Source organism: Pygocentrus nattereri, chromosome 20, assembly GCF_015220715.1.
Source record: "Pygocentrus nattereri isolate fPygNat1 chromosome 20, fPygNat1.pri, whole genome shotgun sequence".
NCBI classification, from domain to species: domain Eukaryota; kingdom Metazoa; phylum Chordata; class Actinopteri; order Characiformes; family Serrasalmidae; genus Pygocentrus; species Pygocentrus nattereri.
In genome coordinates, this window is record NC_051230.1 from 2,412,324 (window position 1) to 2,433,840 (window position 21,517).

The following is a 21,517-nucleotide window of genomic DNA, read 5'->3' on the forward strand; positions in this document are numbered from 1 at the left end:
TGTGGCCCAGTGAAATTCCACCATCACAGTGCAAATTCCCCACCTTGTGGCCTAGTCAAGCTCCACCATCACAAAAAAATGTCCCTGACTTGTGGCCTAGTCAAACTCCATCGCAATGCAAAGCCCCTGACATCTGGCCCAGTCAACCTAAACCACCACAATGCAAGGTTTCCAACTTGTGGCCTAGTCAAACTCTGCTGTTCCAATGCAGAGTACCTGGTCTATGGCCCAGTCAAATTCCGTTATCATTGTGCAAAGTCCCTGGTTCATGACCCAGTCAGACTCCGTCATCACAAAGTCCCCAGCTTGTGGCCTAGGCAAAAACTTAGCTTAACAAAGTCCTTAGCTTGCAGCCCACTCACATTCTGCTACATTTATTAGCAGAGTGGCCCAGTCAAACTTCTGGCTTGTGGCCCAGTTTAACATGGCTGTATTTGAAAACAAATGCAGATCACTGATGGACCACAAACAGCACAAAACAAATAAACAGTTTCCAACCCAGTTCTTAATCTGGACACACAGTCAGAGAAATTTATAAATGTAAAATAACATAATTATATAATAAAATATTTTCTGTTGTTTATTCTAAAAATGTGACCACACATCCAAGAATCCTCTGTGAGGAGATAAAAGTCACAGCAGTTGTTGAAACACTAAAATACGGTCACGCCAGTTGAATTGATCTCTCCCCCCCCCCACCTCTCTCTCTCTCTCTCTCTCTGTCTCTCTCTCTCTCTCTCTCTCTCTCTCTCTGTCTCTCTCTCTCTCTCTCTCCCTCTCTCTCTCTCTCTCTCTCTCTCTCTCCCTCTCTCTGTCTCTCTCCCTCTCTCTCTCTCCCCTTCTCTCTCTCTCTCTCTCTCTCTCTCTCTCCCTCTCTCTGTCTCTCTCCCCCTCTCTCTCTCTCTCTCTCTCTCTCTCTCTCTCTCTCCCTCTCTCTGTCTCTCTCCCTCTCTCTCTCTCTCTCTCTCTCTCTCCCTCTCTCTGTCTCTCTCCCCCTCTCTCTCTCTCTCTCTCTCTCTCTCTCTCTCTCTCTCTCCCTCTCTCTGTCTCTCTCCCTCTCTCTCTCTCTCTCTCTCTCTCTCTCTCAGGTGGGATGACTCCGACCCTCCTTCTGAACTCTTGCCGTGTGTGCGGGTGGTTGCTATCCGTGATTACGGCGAAGGGTCTGTTTCTGCGGCCTGCAGGCTGGAGGGCAGTTTGGGGATGTGCGTGACACAGCTGGACGTCCCCCCATCCTGGTTTACCCCCCCTCCCCCACGCAGGCGCTCACAGGAGCCCCCTCTGCCCACCATGGAGCTGCACTACTCTCTGTATGGCGCGGATGAGCAGGGCAACGAGTGCGCAGTAGGCAGGGTGCAGGGCAGAGGGCAGGAAGTGGACATGCAGCGGATTGGAACGGTCACTCTGGGCTCTGTGGACGGTAAAGCTGAGGGGAAAAAGCTCAGGCTGGACCGGAACATCCAGATAGTGGCTCCGTCCAGTCCGGTTAAGCAGGGACAAACGGTCAGCTTCCAAATCCTGCTGGACACGACGGCCACTACGGAGCAGTTCACGCTCAGGTATGGCTGCACACATTGGCCATTTTATTAGAAACACCAAGTCCAAAAGTATCCAGACAGTCCTTCTGCTGCGTGGATGTAGCTAATTTAAGGTCACACATCAGTGACACAGTCTCCAAAAAAAAAACTGACCAATAGAATGGGATGTGCTGGATCAACTGTTCATGAGTCTAAGGTCATCATGTCCAGTGCCCAGTGTGGGCTAGAGGGTATAAAGCCCCCCCAGCACTGGGCTGTGGAGCAGTGGAACTGGGTTCTCTGGAGTGATGGAGCTCCATCCAGTATCTTTGGGAGGAGTTAGTGATCGGAACTGACCGTCCAACGTCAATATTACTGACCGTCCAACATTCGTATTACTGACCGTCCAACGTCAGTATTACTGACCGTCCAACGTCAGTATTACTGACCGCCCAACGTCAGTATTACTGACCGTCCAACATCCGTATTACTGACCGTCCAACGTCAGTATTACTGACCGTCCAACGTCAGTATTACTGACCGCCCAACGTCAGTATTACTGACCGTCCAACATCCGTATTACTGACCGTCCAACGTCAGTATTACTGACTGTCCAACATCAGTATTACTGACCGTCCAACGTCAGTATTACTGACCATCCAACATCAGTATTACTGACCGTCCAACGTCAGTATTACTGACCGCCCAACGTCAGTATTACTGACCGTCCAACATCAGTATTACTGACCGTCCAACGTCAGTATTACTGACCGTCCAACGTCAGTATTGACCTCAGTAAATCTATTTTATAGCTCTTTCTCTCTCTGTATACATATATATGTCTCTTTGTATCTCTCCCTTTCCCTTCTCTCTCTCTCTCTCTCTCTCTGTCTTCTCTTCTCTTCTCTTTGACCTCTTCTCTTTTTCTCTGACCTCTTCTCTTTTTCTCTGACCTCTTCTCTTCACTCCTCTTTTCTCTTCTCTTCTCTTTCTCTGACCTTTTCTCTCTTGTCTCTCTTTGCCTATTTCCTCTTCTCTTCTCTGACCTCTTCTCGTTTTCTCTGATCTCTTATCTTCTTTCTCTCTTCTCTTCTTCTCTGACCTTTTCTATCTTCTCTTCTCTTCTCCTCTGATCTTTTCTTTCTGATCCTCTCTTTCTCTTTCTTTTTCTCTGTGTATGTCTCTTCATATATCTTCTTCTACTCTCTTCTCTCTTTGCTTATCTTTTTCTGAATGTATCTTTCTCTTTTCTCTCTTTTCTCTCGCTCTTTGTATGCCTTTGTCATTCTCACCATGTATGTCTTGTTGTATCTCTGGCCCCCCTCCCCCCACCTCTCTCTCTCTCTTTTTGCGTCTGTTTCTTTTCTCTGTCTCTTTTCTTTTACTTTATCACCGTCTCTTTTCCTGCTCTCTCTCTCTCTCTCTCTCTCTCTCTCTCTCTGTCTCTCTCTCTCTCTCTCTCTCTCTGTCTCTCTCTCTCTGTCTCTCTCTCTCTCTCTCTCTCTCTCTCCCCCTCTCTCTCTCTCTCTCTCTCTCTCTGTCTCTCTCTCTCTGTCTCTCTCTCTCTCTCTCTCTCTCTCTCTCTCTCTCCCCCTCTCTCTCTCTCTCTCTCTCTCTCTCTCTCTCTCTGTCTCTCTCTCTCTCTGTCTCTCTCTCTCTCTCTCTCTCTCCCTCTCTCTCTCTCTCTCTCTCTCTCTCGCTCACTCTCTCTCTCTCTCTCTCTCTCTCTCTCGCTCACTCTCTCTCTCTCTCTCTCTCTCTCTCTCTCTCTGTCTCTCTCTCTCTCTGTCTCTCTCTCTCTCTCTCTCTCTCCCTCTCTCTCTGTCTCTCTCTCTCTCTCTCTCTCTCTCTCTCTCTCTCTCTGTCTCTCTCTCTCTCTGTCTCTCTCTCTCTCTCTCTCTCTCCCTCTCTCTCTCTCTCTCTCTCTCTCTCGCTCACTCTCTCTCTCTCTCTCTCTCTCTCTCTCGCTCACTCTCTATCTCTCTCTCTTGCTGGTGGTCCGGGGGTCTTTCTCTGACATGTGATAGATTAGCCTTATTCATTACTCTACTGATACTACAGCACATTAACACAAACCCAGCCTCGCTCGCCCTTATCCAACCGCTGCTCACTCTCTGCTGAGTTCAATAACGACCGAATAATGGGCTTCAGCCGTTGATCTGTCAGCGTTATGATGATGGATGTGGATGCGGTAAATTTTAGCTTTCAGAGAACGTCCGAGTACGAATGAGTCTCAGCGCTGAGCCACATTCCAACCTCCGGATTCAGCACCGAGCGCTAATACCAGTACGTATTTATTATAGTGCTGAAATATTTTCATTTCTAAATTATTATAGAATCATGTGGGCATTTTTAAGCTTATGACGCTGTCGTCGGAAGAAAACCTTGTATCTCCATTTTTGTTGCTTCTGACGTAATTGGAAGATGCCTGTTGTCTCAAGTATTTTCTTTGATTTTTCATGAAGAATGGACCAAAAGAAACGACCCAAAATGAGGGAAAACCTCTGGTTCCATTGACTCACATTAAAAGTGGAGCAGGTTTTTTCCTTCTCCTGTTACCATTTTGGAGCTACGAGATTTTGATCCGACAACAGCAATGATTAAGCTTTGTGCTAGATGTTGGAACATTGCTGTGAGGATTTTATTGGATTCAGCCACAAGAGCCTTAGAGAGGTCAGGAACGGTTTAGTGATGCACTGACTTGAAAATCGTCGACCAAAACTAAAATTCAAGACAGACTCGACCATAAACCCGAGGAAAGGATCCTTTTCCAGAATTAGCCGTTTTATTTGTGCTGTCTAATTAACATAATCATGCTGACGATGCTTCAAAGGTGGTAACTGCCACCTTGGGGAAGAGAAGCTTTAACTTTTAAACTCGCAAAATAATATTAAATATTAAAAGATGTAAAATTCTTGCCAAAGGTATCAAAAGCTGAATTTTCTGCTATAATGCCAGAAAACATTGTTACTGTCCATCATCGTCATCATCATCGTCGTTAACCGCTTAGTCCAGACAGGGCTGTGGTTGTTACTGTCCAAAGAGAAACTAATATGTCCAAGATAAGGAGAAGGTAAAAACACTCTCACCTTTCAATGTAAGTTAAAGTCTTCTTCTTCTTCTTCTTCTTCTTTTGGCTGCTCCCTTTAGGGGTCGCCACAGCAGATCATCTGCCTCCATCTCGCCCTATCCACTGCCTCCTCTACTTTCACACCAACCATCTCCATGTCCACCTTCACTACATCCATAAACCTTCTCTGAGGTCTACCTCTTCTCCTTCTACCCGGCAGCTCCATCTCCAACATTCTTTGCCCAATATATCCACTATTCCTCCTCAACACATGTCCAAACCATCTCAACCTGGCCTCTCTGGCTTTATCTCCAAACTGCTCCATCTTCACCGTCCCTCTGATCTGCTCATTTCTAATCTTGTTTTCAATGTAAGTTAAAGTAAAGATGTTTTATTCCAAGCGATTTTAGAGCTTTTTCTATTCGTCCATTCATCCTGAGATCATGACAGGACAGCCCACACCAGCAGGATGTAACCCACAGTCAACACCAGAGAAAGTTGATTATCAGAAGTTATTGAGCTTTAATTTACATTAAAGGATTGTATTAAATCAGTTAATATTAGAGAGCATGTAAAGTAAAAGCGCTGCAGACTGAGTCTCACTGCTGATCTGCTGATCAGGCTGTTTCAACAGATCAGTGCAGGAAATCGGAGAAAACAAACACCATTTTTAATCAAGTTTAATCTATTTTTCTTTTAATTGCGCATTGCAACACTATTGTTATCCGATTTCTATTATTTTTCCTTTAATGTTTCTGCCGGATTTTTGTCCCCTATCTCGTCCTGCAGCTTCCCAGATATCGACAGCTCCAGAAGGTTCAGTCTGATCAGAAATGCTGTGCTTGTTTACAGCTTTGTGGTCCACATATGATCTCCTGTACTTCTGCTTAATGGAAAGGGCCTTGAGAACAAAGTCAATGTTGGTCTGACCCTCACTCATCCATTTGTCTTGTCTTCCCTCATCCCTCTTTTCTCCTATAGACTCCTATTCATTTTTTTGACCCCACACAAGCCCTGGCATTGTTTTAGCTACATGTACTACAAGCTGTAATCCACAGCCATCCTGACCCGCACTCCTCTATGTGTCGTTTTTCCATGCCTTGTTTCTCCCATAGACTCCCATTCATTTTAACAGCAACTAGCAACCACTTGGCAACTTCCAAACAACCACTCAGTTCACACACCACATACCACACGTCTTACCAACCGCCTAGAAAACAAACTTCAGCTGTTCAATCTCTCGGCGTTTTCTTCTGGAAATGCACTAATCTGGTTTATTACTGTCGTTCAAATCAATGACTAAGTGTTAAAAAAGGTGGTTCTTTAGGAGTTCTTTAGGAAAGAAAATGGTCCTGTATGGAACCATGAACACTCAAAAAACCAAGGGTTCTTTGCATAACGAAATGGTTCTTCAGATTGATGGAGAACGTGTTGTAAATGGTTCTTTAAAGGTCCCAAAAAGTAAATATCAGTATGAGCATTGATGCGTCTCTAGTTAGGATGTTTGAAAGTGTAGCCAGCTCTTCAGTGGACATGTCTCGTGTCTTATGGCTGTTTCGTTTATGGATCTGATGGAAATTAACATTTTTTAAAATGCTGAATTCCCGTCATACGAGTTCCGCTCACTGTTCGCTCGCGGAGGAATAACAGTGTGACGATTCTGACATCCACACTCTCTCCAGCCGAGCTCATCTCATTACAGAGCCTCGCTTTCATTCCTCCGCCTGCGTTCTGGTGAAATTGTGAAAAATCAAAAGCGCTGCGTCTCCAGCTCGTGGTGGGTGATGTCTCCGGCAGCCGCATTTTATTTTTATTATTTTATTTCCTTGTTTATCTGTGAGTCTGAGATTTCTGCTCTCGGTGTTGGTGAACGTGTCTGAATATAGAAACACTTCAGGCTCTTCTGAGCACTTCAAAAAACGATTCTGTGTTTCTCTTCGTGTGTTCGTGTCATACGTGCAGCGAAATGACTTTTCTGCAGCTGAGCCTTAAAGGGCCCCTGTCGTGGAAAACCCTATCCTTAATTATTTCTCCTCATTTTTGGGGGAAATAAGAGTATTTAAACATTGTTAACGTTTCTAAATGTGTCACTCTGTACAGGTAAAATCTGCAAAAAACAGAATTCACAGTTTTTTTGATGTCACATAAACATGTGAACCTTTCGCTGCTGTCGGAATAAAACCTCATTTTTCAGTTTTTGCCATAATTTGAAAATGTTTGTTGCTTTTTACACTGTGTGTAAATTTCATGATGAATGATCCAAAAGAAACGGCCCACAATGACTTGTAAAAACGCCTGGTTCCATTGACTTACATTAAAAGTGCCGTAGGTTTTTTCTTTCTCCTGTAAAGTCGTTATTTTGGAAAAACGAGGTTTTGATCCGGCAACAGCGATTTGCATATATTCAAATTTGGCCCACAGTAGTTTAGCCCCGCCCACTCACTCTGAAGTTATAGGAGGGTTCAGCCATAATTTTTGAATAGGCGTGATATAGGCCAGCCAATCAGGACAGTGTTTATTTACATATATCAGTCTTTAATGTGCAGAAACAAAAACAGTCTGATGGGGCTTTGGGCTGTATTAGGGCGCCCTGGGGTCCTGAGCTGCCTCAATATCAGGGCCATTCCCACGTCCCCATTAAGGCACCGACTCGTTCAGCGTGAAGACAAAATGTTGATTTGCATGTGAAATGAATGAGACAGAAGAAGTGGGCGGGACAGATTTAAATGGGAGGGAAAACACAAATGAGGTAGGCAGGAAAAGACAAATGGAATGGGTTGAAAAATGCAACTGATGGGGTGGAGAATGCAAATGAGGTAGGCAGGAAAGGGCAAATGGAGTGGGTTGAAAAATGCAAATGAGGGCCCATCCAGGCCCTGCCCCCGGTTACGCAGCAAGGCCACTTCACTACACCTCATATACGACCCGGGTGGCCGAGGTGATCAGCAGAGTTTTGATTATTTGGGTTTTGTTTTATGTGCTTGGTGAATAAATATGGCTGCTGTGAAACTGAACCCTGCCTCCAGCGTCCTCCTTGGGCCCGGGGTAGCACATGCCGTACTACATATACCAATAAGAGTCCTTGGGCAAGACTCCCAACGTTGCCCAAATGAGCTTGGGACTCGCTCCTTGCTCTGGTGTCTCTCGTGGCTTCTCGCTCCGCCCCTTCTGCACTTGCGTCTCTCTCCCGGTTCGGCGCCGTTGGGTGTTTGGACCCCACCTTCCTGCCGGCTCTCGCGGCCGTCATCGCCGGGGGTCAGACACATACCACAGTATAGTATAAGGTGCTTGCTCAGGCGGGGATTGATCCCCAGTCTACAGTGTAGAAGGCAGAGGTGTTAACCACTATGCTATACAACCACCATTTGCTTTATTTGTATTCACTGTCATTTCCGTTATTTAGTTTAATCCGCTTACAGGAGAAACTGAGAAGTTACTGAGAAAATGAAGGAAAAACATCCAACCAAGAGGTTAAATCTTTTTAGCAAGAAGAATTACAAGTGATGGTGGAAGAAACAAGAAACAGGAAAATATGATAATTGGGCTGACAGACGAGGCTGCGGAACAGCAGAGGCAGCGTCCGTGATAAATTTAGACGTTTACCTCGTCGACTCTTACAGCCTAAGGCGATTGTGAGCCTGTTGTCAGATTAATAAAAGAGCATAACGTATTCAAGAATACCACTTTTTCCTAGAATTACACTTAAAATAGTTAAGAAAAGAAATTAGGAACATTTTTAAGAAGTTGTTTATAGAAAAACAATTTCTCGTACCTTTTTTCTTAAGAATGACGTTAAGTAAAAACATATTTAAGAAGATTTTAAGAAGGCACTTTTGTGAAACTGGCTCTTGAAACACTCCTTATAACTGCAGTGTGAGTGGGCGGGACTAAGCGCTATAGGCTACAGTATTTATTATGACGTCACAAAAACGCTGAATTCAAAACGGGCTATTTTTGCAGGTCAGTGTCTTTATGTGGGGCATATGGACCGAGGAGTGGTTAAACTCTTGTTTTGAAAAAAAGCGAGAATGTTTTATTTCTATATATTGCAAAGCGAATCATAACTGTCATCAGTAAAACTGGATATTTTATGCCCAAAAATCTGAAAGCAGAACATCACGCTTTAATTAAGCGTGCCTTAATACACGCCTGTGTACCAACCCCAACAATTAAAGAACACAAGAACACAAACACACATAAACAATATATTAATTAAGGTTAAATTAGTGACATATTAAGACGCGGCGGGACGACTCTGCAGTGTTAAGGGAATGTTTTGACACTCTTCAGCTCAGCGTGTGCAGATGCGTCTTATCACTTCTCTGTGTGCGGCAGCCTTCGCTAAACAGGGACTCTGCGGCGTAAATAATCTGCTTTTTTTTAAGCTTTCGTCTCGCAGCGCTTTCCGCTAATGGAGCTGATTGTTGTTGTGTCCAAACTAACGAGGTTAACGAGGTTAACGAGCTCAGTCTGGGTTCATTTACTTCCACTTCCTCCTCTTTTTTTCTGAAGTGTGCTGGAGGCTTTTGTGCTGGAAGAAGTGCTCACTGGAGCTTTCTCCCAGTTCCCAGACAGCGGGCATTATGGGAGTCTTGGGCTTGGCTGCGCCCCCCCATACCCCACAGAACCCCCACCCCCCACTTTGGAGGGGCTTTGGGCTGTATTAGGGTGCCCTGGGGTCCTGAGCTGAATTGATATTAGGGCCACTCCCACGTCCCCATTCAGCATGAAGACGAAATGGTGATTTGCAGGGGGGGAAATGATTGAGACAGAAGGTGGGTGGAACAGATTTAAATGGGTGGGAAAACACAAATGAGGTAGGCAGGAAAAGACAAATGGAATGGGTTGAAAAATGCAAATGAGGGGGTGGAGAATGCAAATGAGGTAGGGAGGAAAAGGCAAACGGAGTGGGTTGAAAATGCAAATGAGGGGGTGGAGAATGCAAATGAGGTAGATAGGAAAAGGCAAATGACAGGCAGGAAAATGTAAATGGACAGAAAAAAGGTGAAGTGGTAGGCGGAGAATGGACGTGAGGTAGACAGGAACGTACATGAGAGAAAACGAGGGAGACAGGAAGATGTCAAGGAAGTGGGTGGGGAATGCAAATGAGGTGGGTTAAATCATACATGATGAATGCATAAAATGAACGTAGGCTGAAGTTGGTCAGCTGTGGGTGTATGTGCAAAATGAATGTTGAGTAAATAACTTGAGTAATAACTAATTAATTAACAGTGCTTTACAGAGTTTTACAGTTTTACAGAGTTTTACAGTTTTACAGAGTTTTACAGAGTTTTATAGTGTTTTACAGAGTTTTACAGTGTTTTATAGTTTTACAGTTTTACAGTGTTTTACAGAGTTTTACAGAGTTTTACAGTTTTACAGAGTTTTACCGTGTTTTATAGTGTTTTACAGAGTTTTACAGTGTTTTATAGTTTTAGAGTTTTACAGTGTTTTACAGATTTTTACAGTTTTACAGTGTTTTGCAGTTTTAGAGTTTTACAGTGTTTTACAGTTTTACAGAGTTTTACAGTGTTTTATAGTGTTTTACAGAGTTTTACAGTTTTACAGTGTTTTACAGTGTTTTACAGTGTTTTACAGTTTTAGAGTTTTACAGTGTTTTACAGTTTTACAGAGTTTTACAGTGTTTTATAGTGTTTTACAGAGTTTTACAGTTTTACAGTGTTTTACAGTTTTAGAGTTTTACAGTGTTTTACAGTGTTTTACAGTGTTTTACAGTGTTTACAGTGTTTTACAGTTTTAGAGTTTTACAGTGTTTTACAGTTTTACAGTTTTACAGTGTTTTACAGTTTTACAGTGTTTTACAGTTTTAGAGTTTTACAGTGTTTTACAGTTTTACAGTTTTACAGTGTTTTACAGTTTTACAGTGTTTTACAGTTTTAGAGTTTTACAGTGTTTTACAGTGTTTTACAGTTTTAGAGTTTTACAGTGTTTTACAGTTTTACAGAGTTTTACAGTAGCTGTGTCTGTAATTGTGTATGGAAAAATGAAAGTATGTGATTCTCAGTCATAAACGTGACATTAGGTTCTGTAGCGCCTACATGTAATGCCTGCATGTGAACTGTGGGTTAAGTGTTTGGCAGCGTTTATTCGTTGGGTTTGTTTCATTAGGAGTGTATTGTGAAGGCGGAGATAGCCGGAGCCGTGTTGGGGAGATTAGGAAGTACTGTGTCTGTCCAACGCTGACGGCCTGGGAAGCGACACGAATTGTTAGACAAAAAGCTCGTTATGTCGTTGCTGTGGTCAGCGTCGGCGGTGATCGCTACAGTACAGCAAACATATTTTACTGTCATTTCATCCGTAGTCGTGCTCCTAGGGCCCCCTGATGGCTGAAGGCCTGGACTGCAGCCCTAAAACGCAGATGAGTTGGTGTGGCCTTGACTTTGGTTTGCGGCCGTCTGCGTCACGTCCACAAGAAAGCTGAGTTTCTTATGCGTCCTCACACTCTGGGACACTGACTGCCTTCCAGTGCTGCAGTCAGGAGGACATGGAGGTTAGACTCTCTCTCTCTCTCTCTCTCTCTCTGTCTCTCTCTCTCTCTCTCTCTCCCTCTCACTCTCTCTCTCTCTCTCTCTGTCTCTCTCTCACTCTCTCTCCTCTCTGTCTCTCTCTCTCTCTCTCTCTCTCCTCTCTGTCTCTCTCTCTCTCTCTCTCTCTCTGTCTCTCTCTCTCTGTCTCTCTCTCTCTCCTCTCTGTCTCTCTCTCTCTCTCTCTCTCTCTCTCTCTGTCTCTCTCTCTCTCTCTCTCTCTCTCTCTCTCTCCTCTCTGTCTCTCTCTCTCTCTCTCTCTCTCTCTCTCTGTCTCTCTCTCTCTCTCTCTCTCTCTCTCTCTCTCTCCTCTCTGTCTCTCTCTCTCTCTCTCTCTCTCTCTTTATCTCTCTTTACCTCTGTCTCTCACTGCTTCCTCTCTCTCTCTCTCTCTCTCTCTCTCTCTCTCTCTCTCTGTGCCTCTCCCTCTCCCTCTCATCCTCATTAGCCACTCTAAAATATTCATTTGGACAGGCAGTGAGAGTCATTAGCGGTAGTTAAGAGGCGTGATGGATCTGAGAGGAAAAGAACTCAAGCCCCCACAATCCCCGGGGAAAAAACTCAAACCCCCACAATCCCCGGGGAGTCACACACTTTGAAAAAGGATCCCCATTTAGTGCCGTTTTCCTTTTTTTCTTCTGGAATATTTTGAACATACAGACAGTTTATATCATCTGTAAGACATGTGTGAGTGTGTGTGTGTGTGTGTGTGTGTGTGCGCGCTAATGGGCCTGAATAGTATGGAAACTTTATCACAGTACCAAGTTTTAGGAGCTAAAATATCCAATAATTAAATAGTTATTGACGTTTTCTTATTGAATCAGGAGCCACGGATAAATTCAGGAATGTTTGGCAGTGTCGATTTTATCAGTGAAACGAAATATCAGTCAGGCCTTATTGTTTAATGGGAAAACGTTTACATGTGGATTTTGCTGGTGAAGCGATATTTTGTTTAAGCCCTCTCGAAAAATTAGTGCAACTTTAATTCTTTTATTTTAAATGATTTTATTGATTAAACGATGTATTGGTGGAACTTTAATATCAGGCAAGATTATCAGTGACACGATATATTGTTCAGTCCCAGTTGATAAATCTGTGGAACTTTAATATCAGCTGATTTCATTGAAGAAATGACGTGGTGCTCAGGACTTATTGATAAATTCATAAAGCTTTAATATTGGTTGATTTTATCAGTTAAACGATATATTGCTCAGGCCTTACTGATAAATAAGTAAACTTTAAAATGGGTTTTATTGGTGAAATTATGTGAAGGTTTGGTGAAGCGATATATTGGTTGCCATATTGATAATTCTGTGGAACTTTCATAATATTACATAATAAACTACATAATATTTTATCAATGACATGACACTGAATACTGTCCAGCTGAATCGGTGGAATGAAATATTGCTCATGCCATTAAGTAATCCATGGATCTTGAAAATTGGCCAGTTTTATTGATGAAATGATATATTGATCAAGCCATATTGATAAATTCATGAAACATTAATACTGTCCAACTTTGTTGGTGAAATGATACATTGTTTGGGTCGATAAAAAATATTGATAACTCTGTAGACGTTAGTAATATTGGTTGATTTTATTTGGAAACAATGTATTGTTCAGGCTCTATTGATAAATCGATACAATGTTATATATAAATTGCATTAATTAAATGAATGCATTAATTCATTGTTTGGGCTCTGATTATAAATCCATCGATGTGGAACGTCAGCACTGCCTCATTTCACTGGTGAAGCGAGATGCTGGTCAGGACCTAAAGTGTGTATATGTGACTCTTGTACTCCAAGGATAATCTCATCTCTCCATCCCCCTCAGCTGCGTGTCTGTGATTATGTTAAACTATGGGAGCGATGTAGGGTCATGAGCGCTCGGAGCGGCTCTCCCGCTCTAAAGCTTCTTTTATTTCCCGTCTTGCTTCGCCTCGCCTCGTCTTGTTCTGATCTCGGGAGCACTTAGCACAGAACTGTTTAACACGGAGGGCAAAGCCTTCAGAGAGGAAACGTCATTCAAACTCTCTCCCACACACACAGATGGATAGCTGAGCACAATACATCAACCCAACTCACAGCGTTCCTCCCAGAGGAACCGAGCAGACAGGAACAACTGATCCCCAAGACGCTTCCAACTGGATCCACAAGCTTAACCCTTCAGCTGCCCCAGCCTTGGGCTGTGGAGCAGTGGAACTGTGTTCTCTGGAGTGATGGAGCTCCGTCCAGTACCTTTGGGATGAATTAGTGATCCAGAAGTGAGCAGTACCTGACCTCACTAATGCTCAATCAAATCCTCACAGCAATGTTCAACATGTAGTGCAAAGCCTTCCCAGAGGAATAGAGGCTGTTTGAGAAGAAACACTGCTGTCTACAGACCTTTGGATGTTTAGTGCAGGTTTTTTTCAATGAATTTAACACAGAGAAACTTTAGATCAGCGGTCGACTACAAGTGTCTACGGAGCAACATGCGGCTCTTTCACTGCCCCCTTGTGGCTCCACGGCTGAATCAGATCAGCAGGTAATAATAAAATAATCCTCCTCTACAGTAAAATAAAGCTCTGCTGATCCTTCAACACAGTTTAACAGTAAATGGTCTTAAACGCTGGAGTTAATGTAGAACTGCTGATTCACCCTTTAACCCTGAAGATCAGCGCAGACGGCTGGTCACCATAGCAACACAGACTACAGTCTCACCCAGCTAGTAGCTTCGTGGCAAAGAGAGAGATTTAAGACGAACATCGATAATCTGGAGACGAATGGACTGATTAGTGTTTATAGTCACTCCAGCTGGTTTCCTGATACGTTTAATCTGCAGCGAGAAACTGAAACACTGAAAAGTCACGAGGCTGAAGTCGCTCCTCATTCGCCAGCTCCTCGTTTCAATTCTCCCGTTCCACCTTAAATGGCACCACAGTTACATTCTGGTACACTCAGGCTCCATTTAAGGCGGAACAGGAAAATCAGCACGAGAAGCTGCAGAATGAGAAGCGACTTCAGCCTCGTAAAAAGTCGAACGCTGAGAGACATTTTACAACAAACTGTTCAACTATTGTGGAAAAGTTTCCTGCTGGAGATGCGAGAAAAGCGGCTACAGCTGAGCTGAAGCTGAAAGCAGAGCAGTAAGTAAGTAAGACTTCATTTTCGTTTAGATTTTTTTGCCTATACTTGCACATCAGAACATACTGAGACATATTTACAACCAAGATGGTAAAATGGACGTAAAATGTGGCTCCCAAGACGGTTCGTTTATTATGGAAAGCACAGAATGGCTCTTCTTCCAATTTGGGTTGCGACCCCTGTATCCTAAAATATTATGTTTTACACTCTGGGAACATTTTCTTGATTTTTGCATATATTCTTAGATGTACCTTTAAAGGATCTTGCATACAACATAGTACTCATATATATATATATATATAATGTATATGTGTTCAGAACAATCTCAGCTCTCTCTGTAATGAGGCCCTTTTGACTTGGAGGACTGTAAAGAAAAGGTAAGAATTTAAAGAAATCGGCCTTTAAGCTGGAAAATTGAAGTCCAGTTTTAGAATTTCTTAATATCACTTGTGAAAAGAGCTTTACTCTTGTGGACGAACTGTTTTGGTGCTTAAAGTGGGTTTATTAAAGTCTTAGAGTTACAAAAGTAGCAGAATGTGTGAATGAAATGGTAGATAAACGTCATCTTCATCACTACTTTCCAAACCAGCAGCTTCAGCAGCTGTAAACTCTCTGACGCCGTTTCACACGAGTCTCCGATGTGGAGTGAATGAAGAATGAAGGGTTTGAACTGGATTTCTGGATTTCATAATTACCAAAACATTAAAAGAAACACAGAGAAACATCTATTAGTCCATCTGTATGGAGCTCCGGAGCCACATGTTGCCGAAGATTTTTCATCTGATATCTGATCCAGTGGTTTTGGCCAGTATTGGACCGATACTGATACTGACTATCGTATCGGTGCATCCCTGGTTCCCATCACCACCACTCTGAACAATTCCGACTCGGCCTGTTCCTCTGGAAAACTGTGTGGGAGAGATGAAGCTGGAAGACTAAGAAATAACAGACACCCAGCACTACTCACCGCTGTATGAGGAAGTCAAGGCTATGTGGATGTTTTTAAGAGCCTCAATCTGATCCTCGTAAAGCCGAGTAATCCCTACACACACACACACGCATGCATACACACACACCGTAGTCCTCTCCCATGTGGTCAGTACACACACTCCTGCTCTGATCCTCTCAGAGAGCGAACCACCGCTGTGCAAACATCAAACCCACACAGTAAGATGGGAAGGAGGCATAAGAGGAGAGCCGGCACTGCCAAATATGACACTTGGTGAGTTGAAGGGGAGCTCCACCAATTTTTCAACATCTCTGCGTAAACAAATGTACAAATGTTGGTCCAAATCTAAACAAAGTCGTTAAACAAAGAGCCGCTCACAGTGGTGGTGATGGGAACCAGACGTCCCTCTAAAAGCTCCTCACAGTGGTGGTGATGGGAACCAGACGTCCCCCTCTAAAAGCTCCTACAGAAAGTTCCTACATGAACTGGTTCTGAATTCACTGCCTGATGACTGAGACGCTGTTTTATGAGAGTTTAGAGAACTTCAACTCCATTCATGGTGGAGGGAGACATGCAGGGCGCTGTGCGGCAAAATAGTCCCCAAAGAAAACTCATTATTCCAGATTTTCCACTGTTTTCCATCCTCGACATTCCATATGAACTCAGAAGACTCGTGTAGATTCACCGGTGGTTCTGGATGGTAAATAACATGTGTTGTAGTCATGGTGACCCCTGGTTCCCATCACATGGTAAGTTAAAAGGGAAGTCCGCACATTTTTTTGAACATTTCTACATATGTAAAAGAAGGAATTATGGTTAAAAAGTAATCAGATGAATCAGAGTCATTCAGAGTGGTGGGGATGGGTACCGAAACTTCCTAAGACTGAAATCTTACCTGCTTAGTCACCATGACAACGATTAGGAGTGAATTTAGGACAGAAGCTATTACAGAGTGACAGTTCCTAACTTCATAATCTCACCATTGAGTCCAGATAAGATGATGAACAGCAGGGGGCGCTCTCACAGTATTCCCGACTTACCGTCTTTAGTTTTGTTTTGACCTTTTTTACATCGGAACCAGCAGCTGTCTGGCTAATTAACTTTATTTTAATGACGTGTTTACATTTGTGTGTGTAGATGGTTGCTAGGTAACGGACATGACAGTCGACTGCCCACATCAGTCGAGTCAGTTAAGCTGGCCTAACTGGAGATAAGATGCTGTAAGATGAGACAAAATGCCTAAATCAAGATCAGATTTCCTTCTATAATATAAAATCTTATCTTGACCTGTCAGATCTTGTCTTAGGACAAAAAGAGAGGAAGCTTCTGTAATACGGCCCCAGACGGCCGCTCGTTTTCGCCTGTTTTCACCTCGCAGGCTAGCAATGAGAGGGTAAACAAGAAAACGAAAGGTGGGAGGATACAGGAGGCTGTTTTTCCCCAAACCAAAAGCCTTCGTGAACTTCAGGATGATGAAAGTGTCCAGGCCGAGATTATCCACTCTCATGGTATCGGAGAGAAGAGTAAACAGTAAAACAGAAATGAAGTATATGTTGATGTGCTTTTCACAAAGGAAAAGTGCAGTCTGATCTCATCTGGGATGCATTTCAGTGAAAAGTGTAAACAAAATCTGGCCGATGTTTATCCAGATGTGATCCAGACACACATTAATGCAGAGTAAACAGGCTGTTAAAGGTCCAGCCTAGAAAATGGGACTTACAGGACTTACAGGAACAGATATTGGTTTCAGATTTACACTCACTGGCCACTTTATTAGGTTCAGTTGCTTGTTAACACAAATAGCTAATCAGCCAATCACACGGCCGCAGCTCACTGCATTTAGGCGTGTAGAGGTGGTCAAGACGACTTGCTGAAGTGCAGGCCGAGCATCAGAACGGGGAAGAAAGGGGATTTAAGGGGCTTTGAACGTGGCGTGGTTGTTGGTGCCAGACGGGCTGGTCTGAGTATTTCAGAAACTGCTGATCTGCTGGGATTTTCACACACAACCATCTCTAGGGTTTACAGAGAACGGTCCGAGAAAGAGGAAATATCCAGTGAGCGGTCAGTTGTGTGGACGAAAACGCCTTGTTGATGTGAGAGGTCAGAGGAGAATGGGCAGACTGGTTCCAGATGATAGAAAGGCAGCAGGAACTCAAATAACCAACCAGAATCTCTGAGGAACGTTTCCAACACCTTGTTGAAAGTCTGACATGAAGAATTAAGGCAGTTCTGAAGGTAAAAGGGGGTCCAGTCTTTAACCAGCAACCTAATAAACCTAATGTACCTAATAAAGTGGGCGGTGAGTGTATAACTGCATATTGCAGCACGAAATCCTTTTGACATGTTATTTGGAATCTTATTAGGACTCTTATTGTGAAGGTGGGGCTAGCTGGCCAGGTGGGATGTGTCTGTAAAGCAAGAACTGAGAGTCATGCCCGAAACCAACTTCACGCAAGAACGTGAGCGTAAGCGCGAGCCGCAGTCTGAGCATTACAGCAGGGGGCGCTATAATGACAGCCAAGCCTGTCCAAGTGATTTTGTACCACCAGCTTTGTTTTCTCAACTGCCAAAGCAGACAAGCAGTTGAGTCTCATGCAAAGATGGTTTATCGTGTTTCCAGTCCAGCAGAGGAGGTAAAGCAGCTCACTCTCCTTTACTTGTTCTTTTATCTGTTGAGGCTGTTGGAATGACAGTAAATCCCTCTCTGATTTGTCCTCTATCGCCCCCTTCAGTACTACGTCTCTTTGCAATGTGTTGAAGCCGCTCGGAACGAGTTTAGTCTCTCTCAGATGAGATTTCATGTGGTAAATTCCTCTTTTAATGTTTGTGTTTCTGTTTTTCTCCCTTCTGCACTGAGAAAATTACAGGATGAACTGCCTCCAGCTTTACACCAAACTTCGCGCTGCTCTGATCATTTTAGCCCTGTTTGGAGACGCATCTCTGTGATTGTCCACTCCGCTGTCGCCTCGCGTTGGACAGAAAAGGTTTTTGGGCACTGCTATTCGCTGTGTTTAGTCTCCTGGCGCACGTTTCCATATTAAACCCTTCCAAAATTACAAAACAGGAGATGTTTTGGATGAGTCTCTGTCTGGATGGTAGAACTTCATTTCCATCCTCTCTCCACCCACAGAACCTACAGGTGTGAAGTGTTGCTTTATGCTCACAATGGGCCTCGTTCACTAATATCTTCATACGTTTTTTCTCAAATGTGTTCTTGAGGACCCCCAGCGACCCTGAGGGAGAAGAAGCGGCTCATAAAATGTGTGTGTGTGTGTGTGTGTGTGTGTGTGTGTGTGTGTGTGTGTGTTCTTGAGAAAGGTCCTAAGAAAATGTCTGCATCAGATTCATGACGTGTTCTTAAATCACAGAATTGTCCACACTGCCTGTGCACGTATTTTGTGGCACAGGACTAATTTCCAATGTTGCGCGTGGGAGCGGGCGGGTAACCAGCCGACTGCAGGTGGGAGCGGGACAAAGCATGCATATATATATATATATATATATATATATATATACAAAAAAGTAAAAATTTTGAATTAATGAAATCATTCAAAAGAGTGGTGAAGCAGCTGATTACGCAAACAACACAGAAATTCTTGTAGCTCACAGAGACGACAAAACCTTCAGTCCGACACCCACAGCTGCAAAGCAAAACACCAAAAATGACCGCTCTGTGCTTTAATTCCTGCTTTGTGTTTCCTGGGAGTAAATGGCGTTTGGCGAGGTTACTCACGGTGAGCCTGATCACGATGACTGCTGTATTAATTCAGCAGAGAATCATGTGTTCGTGAATAGACTGTGTCAGTTTTTTTATATCAGTGCGCCTTGACGAAACTGCGGGTGGGAGCGGGACTAAACGCTTCGGTTCCAGGCGAGCACGGGACAAAGGATTGAGATTTTCTGCCTGAGCTGGTGGGATTGGGATGAAGTCCTGTGAGAGTGGGACAAAAGCAAACAACAGTCCTACACAGACCTCAGGGTCCCACCTTGTGCTCCTAGTGTGTGTACATTCTGGTTTTACCTTGGAAGAAATCCTGAATAGGTCATTCTCCATTTGGAGAGGAAATCATTTCATAAAGGTTGCAGGACTTGAAAAGTTGCTTAAAATGTGAGGCACAGCTCCAAAAGTCAGTATGTACATTTACACAGCTACATAAGATGAAATAACACTTTTCCCTCCTGATTTTATCCTGTTTTATAGTTGATTTCCATCTGTAAAACAACTAGACACAAAATCAATTTTCCAAAGTTGAGAAGCGATTTTTATTATAAAACCACATTTTTAAGTGGTTTAAAAAAATTGTCTGCAATAGATGCATGTTTACTTTTTATATCATTAATGTTATACTGCATTTAAACATGTCTTTTATTTAAAACATTTATTTTGTCTCAGAGATTATGGTCGCTGGTGTTATCGGGACTCTTATTTTAAGTTTTAACTCAGTATTTTCAGCTCTATTAAGCTGCTTCTTTGAGCAGAGGCTCAAGCATCTCGAGGCATGAGACGGCGAGTCACACTCGCTCACTATATTTAATTATTAATAATAATATTTTGATTATCAGGCACCAAAGAACTCCTATGCATCACCATTGTTATGTGATTTCATGGCTTTGTAATTAATATTTTGTCAAAAATGATGCCAAATGTATATTTTTACTACTGATTTTAAACAGTTACACAAGGTCACCTGATCAGCCAACGAGTCAGCCAATTAACAGAGTCCTCAGTTTTAACCCGAATGTCACTGGAGTCGCCGTCACTGGTGTTAGACCATATTCATACAACACCAGTGACTGTAACGTGTGGGATTCAGCTCTCCTTCCTGCATACATGATAAAAGGAGATGTAAACAGAGACGTTAAGGTTATTTAATTTGGGGATGAAAGAATTTGAGGTTTTAAAAATGTACCTGATGTATTCCCACTCCGAATGCAGGATGACCTGGGAGTGGGTTTTAAAGTATCTGGACAGGGCTTTTGTTTACATCCCAGTGACTGAATTTTCAGAAATCGGTGGACTTCTCCTTTAGCATCTCACCTTGCTGCCTTTGCTGGTGTGCTGGGTTCAGGTCTGTAAAGTGGTTTATATATCTGTCTGTGCTCGTGTTTCTCCTTGGCCTGTGTTTCGTACCTGTCTGTGTGTTTCTATGAATCATCGCCTGGAGCTTCTGCAGTGTTTCCACCATTCACTCACAGTGACCTCTACTGAGAGAGAGACGTAGAGAGGTAGAGAGAGTGAAAGAGAGAGAGGAGAGAATTTTTAATATCCGTATTAAAGTGCTTGTTTTCAATAACATATTCCCTAAATGCAGTTTAGCCACACCCGTTCAGCTACAACAGTTTAGCCCCGCCCATTCAGCTACAGCGGTTTAGCCCCACCATTCAGCTACAGCGGTTTAGCCCCACCCATTCAGCTACAGCGGTTTAGCCCCACCATTCAGCTACAGCGGTTTAGCCCCGCCCATTCAGCTACAGCGGTTTAGCACCACCATTCAGCTACAGCGGTTTAGCCCCACCCATTCAGCTACAGCGGTTTAGCTCCACCATTCAGCTACAGCGGTTTAGCCCCACCCATTCAGCTACAACGGTTTAGCCCTGCCCATTCAGCTACAGCGGTTTAGCCCCACCCATTCAGCTACAGCGGTTTAGCCCCGCCCATTCAGCTACAACAGTTTAGCCATGCCCATTCAGCTACAGCGGTTTAGCCCCACCATTCAGCTACACAGGTTTAGCCCCACCCATTCAGCTACAACAGTTAAGCTCCGCCCATTCAGCTACAGCAGTTTAGACCCACCCATTCAGCTACAGCAGTTTAGCCCCGCCCATTCCCATTGAAATGATGGGGAGTGTTGCTCCTGCGGACAGTCTGTAGCCATTGCAGTTACATGTGGGACAACGTTCCCGGCTCTCGGGAAGCAAATGGATCACTGCACCTTTAGAAGGGTCTAGATCCGATACACAATACAGAGCAGCCAATCAGAACAGAGATAATTTGCATGTATCAGTCTTAAAATCACAGTAACAGCAGCAGCCTGTTTAATTAGTCATGTAGAAATGAATTCTGAGTGTTCTGGAGTTTAACAGAGGATCTCAGGGAATTGAGATTCAGCTAAAGTGCAGTTTACAGGTTTGAAGGTGTTTTTGTCCTCATAACAAACTAAAAGCCTCATTTTAAGAGTCCTCAAAACATTCCTGCCCTTCAGAGGAAACACATTAGCATATTAGCATTAGCATTAGAATCAGCTGAGAATAATTATAATAGCAGGGAGGAAGACAGACAGAGAGAGAGAGAGAGGGGGAGAGAG

At 43.5% G+C, this 21,517-nt stretch overlaps 1 protein-coding gene across 1 annotated transcript in view; it reads left to right on the top strand.

Moving 5' to 3' along the window:
* si:dkey-215k6.1 (transmembrane protein 132D) overlaps window positions 1-21,517 on the top strand; it is a 248,767-nt gene that overhangs the window by 1,286 nt on the left and 225,964 nt on the right. The window contains exon 2 of the mRNA XM_037531922.1: window positions 1,089-1,559. Within this exon, the coding sequence (XP_037387819.1) occupies window positions 1,089-1,559 (471 nt within the window). The remainder of the gene's footprint in view (window positions 1-1,088; window positions 1,560-21,517) is intronic.